The sequence below is a fragment of the Molothrus aeneus genome, chromosome 10 (assembly GCF_037042795.1).
Source record: "Molothrus aeneus isolate 106 chromosome 10, BPBGC_Maene_1.0, whole genome shotgun sequence".
NCBI lineage: Eukaryota > Metazoa > Chordata > Aves > Passeriformes > Icteridae > Molothrus > Molothrus aeneus.
The window spans coordinates 8503165-8521423 of NC_089655.1; the positions used below are offsets into that span (position 1 = coordinate 8503165).

The 18259-nt window shown below is 41.4% G+C and overlaps 1 protein-coding gene across 1 annotated transcript in view; it reads right to left on the minus strand.

Annotated features, from left to right (window-relative positions):
- Window positions 1–2762: 2762 nt before the first annotated feature.
- The window catches only part of FARSB (phenylalanyl-tRNA synthetase subunit beta), a 35239-nt gene continuing 19742 nt past the window's right edge, over window positions 2763–18259 (minus strand). The window contains exons 16-17 of the mRNA XM_066556848.1: window positions 17581–17733; window positions 2763–3028 (exon numbers count right to left, since the gene is read on the minus strand). Of these exons, the coding sequence (XP_066412945.1) occupies window positions 2877–3028; window positions 17581–17733 (305 nt within the window). The 3' untranslated portion in view covers window positions 2763–2876. The remainder of the gene's footprint in view (window positions 3029–17580; window positions 17734–18259) is intronic.

Genomic DNA, 18259 nt, shown 5'->3' on the forward strand with positions numbered 1-18259 from the left:
GCAGCAGCTCGGTTTCAAGGTCACCGGACGGTCAGAGGTGTCGCCTGTGCCAGGCCATGATCCCCTGGCAGCCTCCTGGCAGCACTTTTGCCCAGCCTATTTCATTCTCACCTGCCAAACCAAGGCTGATTTAAATTTCAAGTGAGCACAGTGCCAGCCTGGAGATGGAAACAGTCCCAGGCATCACCTTTACATAAACACCCTTGTGCAATAGCAAGGGTAACCTGCAGGCAGCAGGGCCTGGGAGCTCTGATCTCTCTGTCACCAGCTCCCCAGCCTTTTCTGCTTGTGTTCAGATCCCCAGCAATGACCCAGTACCCTCAGGGAGCAGGAGCAGGCCAAAAGTAATCCATTATTGAGGAGCAGTAGTTAAAAATCCCACTTCCAACTCTTGTTTAAAAAGAAAACCCAAGTTCAAAAGATGTTTAAGAACTGCTCAGAAGTCCCCATCAGCAGCAAATGTTTCCTTTGCTAGAGCCCATGGCTCCAGCAAAGGGCAAAAGCAAATTTCAGTGCTTAGTGGCTGGCTCCAGCACGAAGCTGTGTAATAACTACTCAAGTACTGCACCCAGCTATGAGCAGGCTGTAAATACCAGATAATTGCTTTGCAGCTATGAAAGACAAAGCCTTGCAATAAATACACCAGACTTATATGAAGTGTCCCACTCATCAGGAATCACAGTTAATCCTGAGCTCAGCACTACAGCAGAGCTTGAATTTCATTGCAAGGCTGCTGGCACCATAGTTAACTGGAGGGGTCAGGGACTCTGAAGAGGCTTTTTAGCCTTTCTCTCGATTCCCATCCTCTACTTTTAGCAAGTAATGGTGCTTACCTGGGACAAAGCTCGTGGTTTTGGAGCATTTAGCTGCCAATGCACGAGCAAATGGTATGAAAAAGAAGCGATCCCTGAAAGCCTCACAACACATGCCACTGCAGCTCAAGCCCTTAGTCCCAGCTTAATCTAGTCTTTATACTCAAAGGACAGCTAAATTCACAGGAGAATTGGGACACCCAAAGAGTCAGAAAATCTTGTGTAGAGAAATATATTTAGTGCACGCAAATATGCCTGTGCTCTGCTGCAATGCAAATCTGCCTCATTGTCGTCCTAATCCCCGTGCATGACACACCAATAAACAAGGGGGGGTTAATGCTTTCCATCTGCCTTACACATTGCTTCCCACACTGCGAGCCTGCCTGCTTACAGTTGTGTAGGCATCATGGAGAGAGACATCCTGCAAATGCCAAGCTGCCTGATCCCCTGGGAGGTTTAAAATGTGAGCTGCAGTTTTCTCACTCTCCGTGGGCACTGGAGTCAGTGGTGCAACGTATGGCAAGAGCTGTGTTCTCATTTCACGTCTGTCATGCAGAGATAATTAAAATCTACACTTCCATCTGAGGGGAACCGTAGGGTTTCCAGATGGGTCACTGTAGTGCATATTTCATACTGGATTATCACTTGCACCAAAAAGCCTTGCCTGTTGCCTTCCCACCTGTTGAGATTATTGATGGCGCTGCCGTTGAAAAGCCCTCGTGGGCCCAGTGATAGGGGTCTGTGCAGCTCATACAGGCTTACCTCACACTGCACATCCCTGCTCAGGGGGGCAGTCATTGTGACACCCTTCCCAGATGGCCACTCTTGGACAGCCCCTCCTGGCTCTCACAGCAGAAAGGAGCCACAGTGCATCGGCCTAACACAAAATCCTGGCTGTTGTTGGCCTGCAGCATTAGCAATGGTTATAGTATAGCAAAGGAGGGACAGCCAGCTCCACAAGGCTGCCAGTCAAGAGCTGCTTCAGTGTACTGAGCTGGCCACCCACTTGGTGACATTCCTGCAGAAAGGAAGGATTGGCCATCACTATGCTGGATAGAGCTTCTCAGTTTCAGAGAGCAGAGGCACAATGCATGAAGCTGTGACACAACTGCTGCCAGAAAGCCACCTAGAAGGAAAAGCCTGGCCCATGAGAGGTTCTCATGTACTGGCAGGGGTAGAACTGCCAGAAAAGTAACCCTGCCCAAAAGCTGCACGGTCCTGCTGCACAGCTGGGGTCCAGAAAGCCCTGGTGGGGCTGGGAGTGCAGCGGGCCCACGCTCACTTGTGCAGACAAACATGCCAGCCTCAGGCACACAAAGGCTTTGATAGTTTTCTGCTACTCATGCAAAACACCACTGGCATATGCTCTTAAATGCACTTCCCCATTTGGTTTGGAGCTTCAAAAACCGCTAGGCTGACATCAACAGTGAAAAAAATTTAATTCCACCCCCTCCCCTTGCTGAATTTAGAATGATAAAGGACCAGCAGTTATGTCTGGAGCAGGGAAGCAGATATTACACACATTTTGCTTACAAAATAGCTCTGGTTTTCATGAAACAAGTTTATTTTCCTCCCTCAGCCATTGATGAGCACATGACAACCGTATAGAATAAAAGCTCAACTCCTTAGTTCTGCTCACATTCACTCAACATTTGCTCTAATCAATTATCTTATTTCATGCACTAAGAAAAGAATGAGATTCCTGTTATGCAGCCATAATCAGTTACAGTATGAAGCTGTGTCTGTGGAACATTTCTGATTTTGAAAACTAATCATGTGCTCTGCCATTACATTTCTCTTGTAAAACCCTGGGCTTTGACCCAACTTGTTTCTTCCCCCCTGCCCTTTGAAAACATTGAGGGCACAGCCTAGTCTGAGATCCCACATTCCTTCCCTGCAGAAGCCAGCCAGATTGCACTGCACACAACACATTTACTCAGGGAGACAGGGTCTGTTTTTCTGGTTTATTGGAACATAAAAGCATAAGAGGATGTCCCCTGGGAGCAGACAGGAGAGGGTGCTGCACGTGACAGTGGGAGGCGGTCACAGATAAAAGTCACGTCTTCACACAAAGGGCTCAATATTGATCTCCAGGACAGAGCAAGGCATGGTGAGCTCAAACTTGGTGATAACATCAGGGTGTACCACTCCAAGTTTCCCAATGCTTTGACCTTTGGCAAAGACCTCAGCACAGCGACCAGGAAAGAAAGCAGTGCCTGGAAAGAAAGTGAGAGAAAAATCAATATTTCTTTGGGCTGGAGGAGTCAATAGGCATTTAACGTGCAGAACAAAGCTCTCAGTATTAAATGGTTCTCTGTGCTGAGATGCTCAGAAGGGGCTCTCACATTCTTGCATTAAGAGTTGTCATGATTGATAGAGAATGAGAAAACACTGAGTTAAAAATAAAATGTAAAGCCCAAAGCGTGGACATTTTTCACACTCAATTGTTTTGACTAAGTTCCTCTTGCAATAGAAATTAGCACAGTTGAGTCAGAGGGCTACTGAAATGAAGAACTTTTGCAGCCTTCAGGCTATTTAACATTTGAATGTCTCCCACCTTAGTCTGTTTAAAGAAATAAAGCTTGCTGTCATCTAAAGAGTAAGTAGGCATGTCACCCTTGTTTGCCTATTACATAATTAAAAACAACCTGAATTCCTCAGCTGGGGAAGAGCTTTTTAATCAGTCTCCTATACACCATAAAACTGTGAAACAATGAACATTCAAAGAAAGCCAAAGATCATCTTCCTCTTACCTCCAACCCAGATCCCAATTTTTAAATGTTACATGGAAGCTTTTTCCTAAAAAAGTAGTTAGATTTGCCATGAAGAACTTTGAAGCAGCTGTGCAGATCTTTTCATGGAAACACTTTCCTACCTGGGAACTTCCCTGTGTGTGGTGGCTCTACCAGCACTTTCTTCAAGCTTGTCTATTGCAACTGAACTTGCATTTTTTGGCCTCTGTCTTGAGGTGAGAGGCATTTTTATCTGATAGCCCTTCTAAAGACAAACCCAAGCCAGACCAGCCAGTTGCTGCTTCTGAAAGCACCTCTTTCCAAACCAGCGTGTGGAAGCAAGGCACAGTGTGTGGGACATCCTGTGAGCTGTGCAGCAGGCAATGCTGGGACATCAAAGGGGAGGGGAGAGGATGAAACAAGGCCACTGAATTCTACAGATTTTGAATCCTCAGAAAGCTCCTCCACCCTGCTTTTAATGCTGCTGCCTTCAGTGTCCTCTGCAAAAGGATCACAAGAATTTCCTGACAGCAAGTTACTCACTGGTTGCCCCAAATGCTGCTTAAGCATCAGGATCAGCCCATAACTTTTACTGTGTGTACAAGGAGCTACTTAAAAAGGCAATAATGTCCAAATGAACCTCAAATCTCAGGAACATTTTCATGATCCTCTGATCACTAGTGGTCAAGCCCAGAGATATTCTCTGTTAGCTCCCCAGTGGAAATAATTCATTTAAGAAGTGTCTCCTATGAGGTTTGTAGTTGTAACTTGCAGCTACAAGAACAGCAATTAGGTCTTTTTCTTGCCTGAGTTGCTGCAGGTGCAAATTAACTTCAATGTCCACTTCAATTTTGGCCACCTTGAGAAATCTGACCACAGTAGTAAGTGAACACAGTAACATTGCTTAAAGGCTGTTTTAAAAATATCTGGAAGTAGAATCTTTTAAATGATCCAGTTCCAGTCTTAGCTACAAGCACAAACCAGCTACTTACACTGGATGTACAACAGTGAAATTACCTCACCCTGGATGCTACTGGCACATGACTCCAGCCAAAGAGACACTTGCCACTGCCAGGCTGCACTATTCAAAACAAGATGAAACAAATTTAGAAAAGAGTCAAATGTCACACATACAGATCACTCTGCAGACTGTGGGTGAAAACATAACCTAAAAATAAAGTTGCCTTTTCCTTAGTGGTAAAGGCTTTCCTATTTGTAAATAAAGATGGTATTGTACCAAAGATGTGAGCAGCACACAGAGACTTTCTTTTAGACACTTGACTGTAAGCTTGAACTGGCACAAGAGCCAAGCAGAAGTTCATAATGTTGGTATGGTACCCCTCTATAAATCTATAGGGAAAAAAGAGCTTTGACAGTAGGGTCAGATAAAAAGCTGTGAGTCTGACTTGTCTGTTCTGAGTTTCCTTCTGTGTAGTCTTGGGAAAGTTGTTTTATCTTCTTGCACATCTAGAGCCAGCTATGTCATGAGACTTAAATTGTTTTTAAACTTCTTGTAGATATCTGATGGGGTCTAAAATAATACTGTACTCAATCAATCTAACAAGGGCAGTTTCCCAGATCTGTGCCACTTCCCATTGTGTGAAACAATGCTGTTTTCATACACAACAAATGCTCTGCTATCCATCACCAGTTGTTGGTCTCCTAGTCCCAGTGAGTTCCAAATATGCTGCTCCAGGCTATGGGTTACACACTGAGCAGAATTTTCCATCCCATGCAGCAACTGATGCTGGCCCATGATATTCCTTTTCTTTGCACTTCCTTGCAGCTAAGAGGGAAATATATAATACCAAGGGGGAACATTTAGGTCCCCAAAGTGCAGGAAATGGGACCTTCAAACAACGTCTCAATTTCTAGTTAAGCTGACCCTGAAATGTTGGGCAGTCACCAGTGTGCCCCATGCTCTGCAGACATGGCAACTGCAGGGCACAATTCTGGGGCTGGAAAAGATCAGACAATAAGCAAATAAAAATGAAAGAACCTGTTAAAAACTTTAGAGCCCCCATCTGTCCAGCCAACACATGGCTCTTGCACCAAAGAAACATGAGCTGAGAAACAGGTTTACAGAGAGTTTATGAACTCTGGCTCATAATGGAACCATTATTATGGTAATTGGCTGCACTACAGAATGCTTCAAAGTATATTCCTGCCTGCCAAAAGGGCCTCCAGACTGCATCCCTCAGGGGGATCTAAAGCCTTCCCCATCTTAGTGACTCTTCCTTTGACCACACAGGTGGTGAGGGAAGGAGCTTGGCTCATGCATTGGACTGGGTGCTGTTGCTCCATGTGCCTCTGCCATGGAACCAGAATTTGGAGCAAATCTAAACTCCAGGTTAAAAAATTCAGACATTGAAAGGGAAGCAAAGAAGGAAAAAAAAATCTCAGAAGAAACATGAAAAACCTGAGCAGGAAGGGGGCAAGAGAAACAACCATTTGCAGCTGGGGGAGAGTTTTGATTGAGGGACCCACCACAAGCATAAAAGGAGACCTGAGCTAGAGGAACCTGCTGTGCTGGGGTAAGACACAGGCTGCAGGAGGATCTGAGAAACCCATGGAGCAGGGCAGCAAACCAGGAGGGTCCTCAAAACAACCAGGAAACAAAGGTAAGGACTGTTTTCATCCTAATTTGTGTGTTTCTGGTATTATCAGATAAATGGCAATGGTGGTTAGGATTTCTAACAAAGCTTCTCTTATGGACTGGGCAGTGTTATGTGACTTCAGCTCTTGAAGTAAAGTAGAAGCTTCAGAGTGAGAGTCAAGGCTGTATGAAAGACATGTGCTGAAGCTGCTTGCACACATGGGACAGCAGCAGAAAGTGCACACACCTTTACTTTGTTTAAGCCACACTAGAAGCTGAAGGCCAGCACTCTAAAGCTTCAGCAAAGCCTTCATGCCAAAGGGAGTCTTTCCAGAATCACTGGCAGTGTGAGCTGCAGCTTGTGAGCAGGAGTTCACCATAGTTTGTCCTGTCTGTCCGTGCAGCATCATCCAAGAACAGCATGGCTGTGAAGAGCATGGTTCAAGAATCTGCCCCTGGTCAGGGGGGCACAAAAGCAGGCCTGGAGGCCCCACTCTGAGCAGGTGTGTTAGGAAGGGATTGTGTTTGCTGCTGGTGCAATTAGCCTGCCAGGCTGCTCTTGTAGGTGCAACTGGTTGGTTGTACCATCAACTACACTGAGAGTCAAAATTCATTTGAAAATTGTAGTTTACTCTAACTTCTGTTTTAAGGGTAACAGATTTATCCCTCTTGACATAGTAAATCCTTTCTGCTCTGCACACAAATAAACTTCATAAACTTCACCTTGAAATCTAGTTAGAGTTTGTATTGTCCTTGCTGATAGAGACCCAGACAATGCCAGAGGAAGCCTGAAGGTCTAGCAGTGGAAATCCACCTCTTAATATGTCAGGTGTGTAAGTGGTAGTTAGGAGAAGGGGTGGGGTGAAATCCAATCCACCTTCCTAAAGAAGGGATGCCAAAGCCAGCCCTGCCTTATGCTGACACACTACACACAAGGCAAAGACAAAAGCTGCTTCTCGTGGCTGCAAGTAAGAATTTAATTTCTAATGTTCAGTGATGTAGAAGTAATACCTTTAATTAAAGCTTCTGTAGCATGTCCTCAAAATCTGTAATTGCCTTTCTGTATTCAGGCAACAGGGCCACTTTGATTGCTTTGGGGTAATTCTTTGGCCAATAATCCAACAGAGCATGTAGTCTTTAGCACATTTTCTGGCTAATTGACCCTCAAAGAGCTCTGAGTTCGCTGCACTCTTTGTTGTCAAACACCTTGCACAGTTTCTTTTCTCTACCTTACTCTCCCTTCCTTTCAAAAAGAAATAGATTAAAGCTGTATTATAGGCCTGCAGTTGCACTAAGCCTTCAAACCCACTTGTTTGTTCCTGTAATTTGAAGGAGCACTGGAAGCTGAAGCTTAAGGAGGTAACAGAGCAGAGCTCATCTGGCCTCAGTGCCCTTTCATCTTCATCCTCCTCCCTTTGGTGACTCCAGCTGCCCTTTCACTACCTCACCCCAGCTCACCTGGGGAAGGATTTTGCCTGTGCTACACTGGATGGAATTTAGTTTTGTGAGGTTAGATGTTGGTTTTAGGATCAAGTTCTTCACAGTTTTGACTGATTTCCTTCTTTAGGCAGAAAATGCAAATCAAATGCAGAGTCAGGGGGCACTTTCAGCCCAGCCCCCTCTTTCTGCCCACATACACAGCACAGAAAGGCTCCCAGAACCTTATGCAAACCAACAAACTCAAAATCAGGTCTTGTCATGGAATGGTTTACCTCCAGCTAATTCTTAAAATCACAGACATCTCAAATCTTCCATGATTTTTGGAACAAACTGAGAGACCAATTGTTCTCATAAGTTGCACATTGTCAGCAGTTCTTCTCCCTTATATTCTCAAGCCCAGAAAAACCATACTTTGGGATCAGTGAGATATTTGTTATCTTTAGTCTCTTGATTTGTAAATCCTGACTAAAGTTGTGCCAGAATGACAGCCATTTCCCCAGATCACACCTAACTGTAGTGACACACCAGGGAATTCAAATTAATACAATTAGATTTAAGGCACGTGCTTTAATTACCCCTCTCAAGAAAATAATTAACACTTGACAAAAATCACAGAATCAGTATCTGTGTGATGGGAATGAATATGTCCTTGTCTAAAGGGCATCTTTCATTCTGATCTCTTCCTCTGTTTTTCCACAAGCCTCCTCACACAGGGTAGAGCAGAAGAGGGTAAAGTGACAATCAATTATTTACCTGGGCTGCTACACTGGATATCCAAAAATAGAATATTGGAGTCCTTGTGCAGACAACAAGGCTGGGAACATGGAGAATGATCCACAGATCTGCAGTGGTCAGTCAGTGAATCATCTTCTCCTATTACAACTAAGTCAATGGCTGAGCTCCTATTAATTTGTATTTCAGGGAGGGTGTGAGGAAAACTAACTCTTCTATCTCATCAGAACCCTCATATGCAACCCTATAAGCTGGATTTGTTTTTCATTCTTGCTGTGGAGTGTCCAGGAGCTTTAACAGAGGTTGTTTGGTGCTGCTGGATGTCAGAAAGTGATTGAAGAATGCAGTAGGTTTGAGGCATCTCTTTATTCACCTGTGTTAGCCTTAGACACAAAATTATCTGGGTAAAATCACTGTGCCCCTGCCTTTCCTAATGGAAGGTAATACTTGTTGTGGATGCTGAGGCTAAGGAATGCAGGTATTTGGGGTTCTCTTATTAAATACTGCTTGCAGAAACAAAAAGAGTAGGAAACTTAGAAAGAAATCTATCAAATTCAATGTATTTCTGTAGAAATCAGTACTTGTGTATAAAGCTCAAAAAATTTGCCTTTGTGGGGCAGCTGTGGGAAACGGCAACTCTCCATGCAACCAACTCTCTGGAGTTTAGTTGCTTTGCAGAGTTACCATTACACAGCTAATCTTTGCTCTTAGGCTGGTTTATCTGATTTATCCAGATTTATCTGAAACACTATACTTTGTCTAAAAGTCACAAACCTAAGCTGATATTATGTCACAGCTATTTTGTCTATAAAACTAAGCAATTCCTAATCCCAAAAAAAGATTTAAAGATTTAAAAAAAAAAAAGAAATCTTGCTATTTCACTTGAGCTAGAGAACACCAAGATTTGAATATTAAAAAAAAACTTTATTTGTGTCCCATGAGTGTTTTAATCCCTTTTGGATACCTAGAGGAATGATTTATCCTTGCAAACAGCAGAATCTGTGAGAAACTAGGAAACAATAAGCCATATGCTTTCTGGCAGGGGGTATAGCATACTCTGTGTGTGCACAGCAAGGCAGCAGGTTTAGCTTGTTAGGCTCTGCTTTCATACAGGCACTAGAGAATAACAAGAACCAGCACTAAGCCAGGCTGCAAGTCTGCTTTAGTGTGTCACACTTGGTTTGCTTGTTGTTTAATCACTCCTGTCCTAGACCAAGCTGCCCTCCTCTCCCAGTGCCTTGGCTGAGGTAACCAAGAGCCACCTCATGTTCTGCTTTCACAGCTCCCCCATTTCATGCCTTTCAGAAAACAACCTGGCAGGGAATAATACATCATTCAACAATGAATCTCAGCAGCCACTGCAACTGTGCATCACTTAGTTTCAGCAGCTAAGGCTCATGTTGCAAAGCAATGCCTGGTGGCTGAAGCACAGTGGCTCCAGCAGGAGCAGAAATGCAGAAATGGAATGCAGAAAGGCAGAAATGCCTCAGCTGAGGGTGAGCTCAGCATTTCTCTGTGCATCTGCTCTTCTCTAACACCACAAGCCAAGATCAAGTCAGTTCCTCCACCATGGGCAACAGGTATCCTTGAAGCCTGCATTCACACTGATCTAAACATTTGAGGCAATATCTTGCAAATTCATGTTTAAAATGTTACTGCAGAAATAAAAAGAAAACAAAAATTAAGATTAAATTTGAAGCACCACCCCTCTGCCTTCATATCAAAGTTGAAAAATCACACCAGACTGGAGAACTGCTAAACTATCAAGTATAAAATTGACATGCTCACATTTGGTGGCATTAATATCAGCATGGCAGAGAAAATGAAAGGTGATACAGCCACAGCAGGCTGAGCAGATGAGAATGGAGTTGAAAGGTGGAGCTGTAGGGGTGGGCAAATGCAGCATTTCTTCAGAGAAGCCAGAACTTCACCCTGAGAAAGGAGCTGTGCTATTGCTGCTCTTTCTGCTACTGCCTTGGATTAATAATTTCTTTTATAGAGAAGGCTTTGCAATATTGAAAATATAGTTGATTAATAAGAAATAATTTTCTATTTTAAAATGTAAAAAGTTGGGAATTGCCTAAATCTATAATTATACAATGCAGAGCTGAGCCAGACATCTAAAATTCTTGATGCAAGGAAGACTTTTATCTGTTAAGACTTGTTATGATGTGTGATTAAAAAAGATAGTTGCCTTTGGGGGCCAAAACCAAAGGAATTAAACTCTGAAGAGGCCCCTCCAGTAAAGGAACAGCAGAAGAGCCAAGAGTTGTCAGGGAGAAGACATTGACATCTTCAGCTCAAGGAACACAAATGCCAGTGATTCAGATGGTTCTGGTTGGCAAAAACTGATAGAAAATGAAAACTCTTAACTGTCAGGAGAAATGCTTACTCCTTGGAGCATGCCTAACCTGTCAGAATAAAATGCAATTTTATATTCTGAAGAAAAATATTGTAATCTTTAACAGTTAATGCTTACAAAAAGAGGCACTAGAAGACAGCTTGACAGTAGAAGATAGCTTCTGTCTCTTTCCAAACTCACTTGACATCTTTCCTCACAGTGTTTTTGCAGTTGCCATAGATTTTTTTTTCCCCCCCTCCCACTACAGGACACATAGTTCTAAATGAGTCAATTAAAAGGAGTTTCTCTTCTAAAATAATCTCCTGGATTTGAGAAACTAATACTTTCTTTGTTCTCTAATTGAATTTCTTTAATTTCATATGTGGGGGGAAAAAAGTGTGTCAAACATTATTTGGTGATGAAAGTTTAAAAGACAAAGAAGTCTAAGCCTGTCAAACCTTTTATTATCCCATGCTGTGCTAAAATAATGTACTTTAACTCACACAGCTTTTTGGGGACAAGGGTTGATACTTGAAGGGACATTCAAGAAGTTTAGAGAAGAGCTGAAGTGACCACAGGAATGGAAAAAGCCCTTTTTTCATACTAAAAATCAACAGTATAATGCAAAGCTAAAGAAATGAGACCTATTTCTAAAATCCAGCTCTGGGTTTTGCCACAAATTCGGTGCTGTTTGGCCTACCAGCATCACTTCCAACAGCAAAACACCTCTGAGGTGTCCAGTGTCAGAGCTGATAAACCAGATTTATCTGGAGATACTCCAAATACTGTAAACTCCCACTTTGGCTACATCAGTCATACAGGCAATCATCCTGTTTCACATCTTTCTTGGGTATCTCCTTGGGTATTAATGCAGTTAAAATCAAATTTGAGGCATTAAACCAGAGTGGGAAGATGCTTGATAGAACAGAAATAAACTTGGCACAAATTCATAGGGATTTAGTTCCTATAAATCTGAAGACCTGTATTACAGAAAGGAGAGACCAGAGATAAGAGACAGTTAAAGGGACATAAAGCAAGCAGCCGCACCCACTTTATTAGATAATTTAATGCAATTTTGAATTGTTGGAACTGTTATTCTTCATGTAACTAAGTTCTCTTGATGCTACAGAAAAATCTGTTCAAGAGAAAAGGATGAGAAATTAATTAGATCTCAAAAGTAGTGGCCAACATTGGAAAAGCAAGAAGAGCTAGTGACAAACATCCAAGTTAGTGAGATAATTTATAATTAAGCTGTTTTAATGATCACTGCTGGCACTTCTGAAACCTCTTGCAGAATTAGGGTAATACATTTTAAAGTACTGAAATCAGTCAGGTTTGAAAAAAAGCACCTGTTCTTACCTCTCACTATTAATTCATTAAGCTGTCTGGGAGGTAGGGAGGGAAATAAACAGAAACAGTGGAAGATCTTCAAGAACAATTTATTTGATAAATGAGTACTAGCAGTTTCATAATAAAAAAGAAGAATGTTTTTGTCCAAAACCCTATTCCTATTTAGTGCTGAAATGAATGTGGTCAAAAATCAGAAAGTTCCTCAGAGACAAAAATGAGAGAAATAATTTGCACTTCAGAAAATGTGATTATTAATGGTGGCTGAAATTCATCAAGGAACTGAAAAAATAAGGAAAGATTAATAACTGGCTGCAGTAAAGACAGCGTTTAAAAAAGACTTGGGGATATTGGAAACAAATTTTAGGCACTTTCATTTACTAACAAGACTGGCTAAAGATACAGAAATGTTTTAAGTTGTTAATAAATCTTTTCATCTGGGGTGGGGGGGAAGTACTATTGAGTAGAGTAAGGTGTTGTCCTTACTCCACTGAAAAAACGAAGAATAGATCTGGCTACATCTGCCAGGATGCTTCTAAAACACCAGGAGTCTCAGGCATCAGAATTGTGGTGCAATTCTCAGAGCAAATATCCTGCCTGCTCCTGTTAACCTGGAGTCCCAATACTGGAAATTCAGCAGTACTAGAAAAATGTTCATGTGGTGCCAGTATTCCAAGGTGGATGATCTAAGTTGATCCTCAGTGTTAAAAAAAAATTGTGGGGTAGTGGCAAAAGTGAAACTAACAGGAGTGGAGCACAGTGAATTGCTGGCTGATGTGTTTAATTAAGAATGGATGCTTTCAAACAAATGTGATTATCTACAAACTTGTAATTTGAAAGACTATGCAATGGCACCTATAAGAATGCCAGCTAAGTGGACTAAGAATTGTCTGATACCTCCCAGTATGTCAGAAATTAGATTTGGAGGCCTGGTAAAAAAAAAAATTGGCACATATCCTTTATTTATCTATGAGTAAATAGACAGTTATTGACATCTGTGACCAATGCAAAGGCTGCCAAGACAGGCAGCTGAAAGGCCAGGATTGCAATTAAGAGCAATCAAGCTACAATTTCTTAAAATAAGGCAGATATTAATAATGCCAGGCTCAATATAGGCACTAAATATCTGCATATAGCTCAGTCTCCCAATTTGAGCTGATCACCAGAGATAGATGCTGCAGTTCAATTCCATACCTCTAACTTGGAATCAGTCCCAGACTTCCCTCCTCTTGTCTTGTGAATTGAGGTCCATGGTCTAAGTCTTCTTTTCAAGTTGTTTATTGTGTAATTATTACTATAAAAGCCAATGTTTATTGATGTTCTTAGTTATGGAGCTAACTATTACACCTCTAATTTCACAGCTGAACCTTATTAAATGGGAAGCTATTACTATGATTTACTGTGGAACTAAAATTTTCTACACTTCACCACACCTTTCATTTAATTAAATGAGGGCAGTAAAAAGAAGGGAGTGCAACTTCTTCTGGTGTTTTTGGGGGTTTTTTTGGATTTTTTTTTTTTTCAAGACAACTGTCAGTTACTGAATGCAGCAGTATTTATTATGTACACCTTTCACATTGAATACAAATAGGCTGACTTCCCAGCTTTGCTAAGCTGATCATTACCTTAAAAGAATGAATAGCATGAACATTTAGTTTAAAAAATTAAATTAATAAATTCAAGAGGTAGCTGAAATCCCCGAGAATCAATCCTGTAGAAAAAGGAAGCTCCTGTCACAAGTTGATTCTCTTTAGGGGTTGCTTGTTTTCATGAGATTGCTATTTCAGTTTTGTCAGGGAGGCCAGTGGGGCAGACAGGGGAGAAGATTCTCTGTAACATTTTCTGTGAACCTGTCAAGTTGTTTCATTTTGATAAAACAGGGATATCATCTTTCCTTTTCAAACAGTTTGTGCTAAATTCCATGTGCCAAGTATGGAGACTCCTGAAAGGTACTGCCAAACCAGGGGTTTCTTTCTTAAATAAGGGACTCTTAAATGTTACATTAGGAGTGAAGATAATTACACCTTCCACTTCACACCACTCCTTTGAAGACTCTGATATATAATCCACTGTCAGGATTTCCTAAGCCCTTCTTTATTCTTTTCAGCCTAAGTAAGGCTTTACTCGGGACCCAAACCCCATGATTAACATCACCTCCTGTGATGTTAAATTGTCACCTCAGATGGTCATGCAAAAGCACAAGATCACTAAAATATTGCAGAAAACACTGAATAAAACTTGAAATTAAGAATATCTTTCAATATAATAATGCCTCAATTATTCTGTTCAAGGGAACTAAAACCAATGACAGTGAACTAAAAATTAAATAATTTTATGAAATTACCTGGGAACATATAACTAAATTTGTTATCTCTTTCTACCTGTATTTTTAAATTTAAAAAATTATTTACTTCTAATCATACACATCCATACTGATATTTACATTTTATTAATGGTATGGAATGGTTAAGTCTCAGAAGTTTGGTGGTTTTTTTATTATGGAGCACATACAAGTTTGAGGATTGATCATTGATCTTTTCCATCTATATTTGATTATGGATGCCTATGCCATAAAACAAAGATAAAAACTAGAATGCTTTTCTAGGCCAATAGGATTCACTGTCAAAAAGTTAATTCTGTGCATTTTAAAGCAATGGGGAGCATTTCAGACTTCTGTCTTTACAACTTTTAATTTTGTGTGTTCAGTGGCAATAAGAAGGTTCCATTAGTAACTTTTAAGAAAGTGGAAGGCATTGAGTGTCAAATGTATGTTGAAATCCCCAAATTCAGTCAGTCAAAAGCCTCTCTTCCTTAGGGCTGCTGTAAGCAGCTCTTCTCCATTTATTACCTAGCTCAGATTACACCAAAGCACAGTGCAAAGGCCAGGGGAACATCACAATTTCACCCATATTTTCTAGCATCTGTACTTTTTTTTCCCAGGTGTTGCTAGAGAGGCAAAACCACTCTGACCCTGAGGTCAAATCTCAGGGCACTGAGGTGTTGGCAGAACAGAAGGAGCTCAAATGACCATCACTGCACATATGGACCAAGCAGGACCCCAGCACAGGCATTTCAGTTTCCAGAGGGATTTGGAAAAGTGTCAAATATGTGCCCAGCACATCTCTATCTGTTCTCTGCTGCTCATTTCAAGCTAGATTTTATTCCCTGTATTGTTTTTCAATAATCAGTGGAACTATTTTCATCAGTTACACAAGGAGTAAAAATAACTGGCCTAAACTCTACCTTACACTGTGTTGCTTACTGGTTTCAAGCTTTGTTTAAGATTATGGACAGAGACAATGCCTCTAAATCTCTCTAAATCAGAGCCCTAGGATAAATCTCACTGTACAAATTTGTAATTTGGCACAGGCAATAAAACAGCTTGGTGCAGATGCTTCTAAAAATCTGTGCCATGTGTAAATGTCCTGATTTCAAACCTCTGAAGTAACTGGCACTGCTCTTATGAATTATTTCAGTATCCTGAGGTCTCTTTAAGATGTTGCAGGGTATCTTTGTTTCACTGAGCAAATACCTTACTCCATCATCTGCTGGCATCTCTCTCACACATGCTTAATTGACAGATTGTGAACCTTAAGAAAAACTAAAAATAACAAACAATTAAGCAAACCAACCACTAAAAAACCAAAACAAAATTCTCCAAGTTACTCTGACTTCCAACCACCTCTGCAGTGAAGGTCTCAAGCTAAGTTGGTGCAGTGACACTGCATTTGCTATGGCACTAGAGTATCAGCCATCTGCATTGATAGATAGCAAGGTTAAATTCCAATGTCAAGAAAACTGCAAGGAATCCATGTGCCATCCCAGGAGAGTCTCTGAATCACTGGTGAAACAGAAAGTAGGAGATGCTTGCTTTTTTTTTTTTTTTTTTTACCAAAAGCCACAAACTGCTTGTAATATATTGCACATGACAAGGCATAATCCACCCTGTGCACTAAATGTGTGGGGCAGTAATGTCATGGGAATGCAGGGATTTTGAGTGAGCATTGTAAATCTCACAGTATCAGGAATACTGAGCAGCACTAATATCTAGAAATAACTTCTTCCCTGGGTTAGGATTATTTTTGAGGCCTTTTTCCAGTTTCTTGACATCAGCTGTCATGTTACAACACAAAATATAGAACATTTGTGAATATTTTTCAGTACTAACGTAAACTCTTGGTATGTCTATTCAAAAACCAGCTACAGAAGAGTTTTGAACAGGAGTAGAACGTTTCAGTTTGACTTCGATGGCAGCTGAGTACCCAGCTCCCAGAGGCTCTTCCTAACTCCCCACTACCACACCCCCCTTCCAAACAAGAGGCTTTGCTATTACATGATAGAATTAGAACCACAAGTATAATTGTATTAAACATTCTTCTGGTCAACCTGGGCATCCTATTAACAATATTCTAACAAGCCCATTGAGAGTTTGCCTAAAAAATACTGAGCAAAGCAGTACTGTCTCAAAAAAAGCATCAATATGTCTGACACAAGTGTGCACTCAAGTGCCAGAAGACCACTTAGCTCAAATGTTCTGTTTGGCATCTTGGCAGCACACTGCAGAACAGGGAGACCCCTAACAAGCTTCCATTAAAGTTCTCTGAACAGCAGAGTTGGGTCAGGCTGCCAGGGCCCCTGTGTCAGTGCCACTGTTCCAGAAGTGCAGAATGGAGGCTGCACTCCTTCAAGCTGAGTCAGTTTGAGTCAGTGTCTCATCTCTCTGAGCAGCCCTGCATGACATGTACATAGAATCATAGCTGCCATCCCTGCAGCTGTGCTTTTCTATTCTGGATTTTCTACACTGTTATTTTAGGTAGCAGAATAGATGAGTTGCTGGTGCTGCTCTCTTCCATCAACCTGTATTTTTGCAATGAAGGAATCAGGTCAGCCTGCTTGCTTTCTCTCTTACATGTACAGGCACATACACAGAGGAGATTCTGCATTTAAGGATGTTATTTTTAATTCATGTGCAGCTCACCCTGTATGGAGAAGGAAGAGGGCTGTTATACAACTATCTAAGCAGCAGGGTCAGTCTCTAAGACAGCAGCTCTTTGAATCAAAGATATATAAGGCATATGTCTTCACATGAATGTATAAGTAAAAGGTACCTATAAAAAAAAAAAGCTATAGATAAAGCTAGAAACCAAAAGATGAAGTACAAGAAGTTGCCTTTTCCAGGCTGTGTTAGCCAAGGAGGATACAGTGGGTGTCTGGCATGTGCATCAGGTCAGTGAATTCCTATGTACCCTGTTGCCATCAGCAGATTAAATCATGATAAACAGCCCATGAAGCTCAGGGCATATGCTTTATTATAAATTCCCTTGAAAAGCTGTGAACTCACAAACTACATTAATCTACTCAGGGCAGCTCCCACAAAGACAACAATCCCATTTTACCATCAGTGAATGCAGACAATGCCTTTTCACTATCATTCCATCATGCTGCAGTATGACAGCACATATAATGATATTAATCCTTAGTCTCTATGCTGACAAGAACCAAAAATTCTCCTCAGGTTGTAGGGGAACATTTAAGTTCCACAACCACCTCTGCTGTACACTGTAGCTCTTTCTTCCTTACCTTCAGCTGCCTTGATGGTGTAGCCATTCTCTTCATTTGGTGGTACTTCCAGGACCTGCATGACTCTGTCCAGCAAACCATGGATGATCTCAAAGCCTGGGCTTTTGTTGTAATAAATAGCACATAAATGTCTGTAGTTTCTTGCCCCTACATCTGCAGAAGAAGGAAGCAATTATGTTACCTGGGAAACTTTATCACACTTCTAACTAACCTTGCCTTTTGTATCACTTTTCTTCTTCTGTCCTGTGAGGCACTTGTGGCTGAAAGGAGAAATAACTATGTAAAATGGTTTCTCTGACAGACTGCAATGTAGCCTGAGGAAATAATGGAATTTCTTTAACCCAGTCAGAATGTAAAGAAAGATTTCAAGTACCCTATGCCTTGAGCAGGAAAGAGGGTTGCTATATACCAGGATCTTGTATGCAATGACAGGTACCAAGTGTAAAGCTAAGTGTTAAAGAAATTTAAAATAGACAAGCCAAAATGTAAATACCCAGCAGGCATGGAGAAGCTTGTGATGCTGGTGGGAAAGCTAAATATTTATAGAACTCAGCTGTAGGACAACTACCAGCACAAAACAACCTGCCCCCAACCTGAAATGAGTGTAATAATGTTAGCATGGTGATCTGTGAAAAGATCTTAATTCACAGAGGTTCCCAAATCACAACTGATGCTTTCT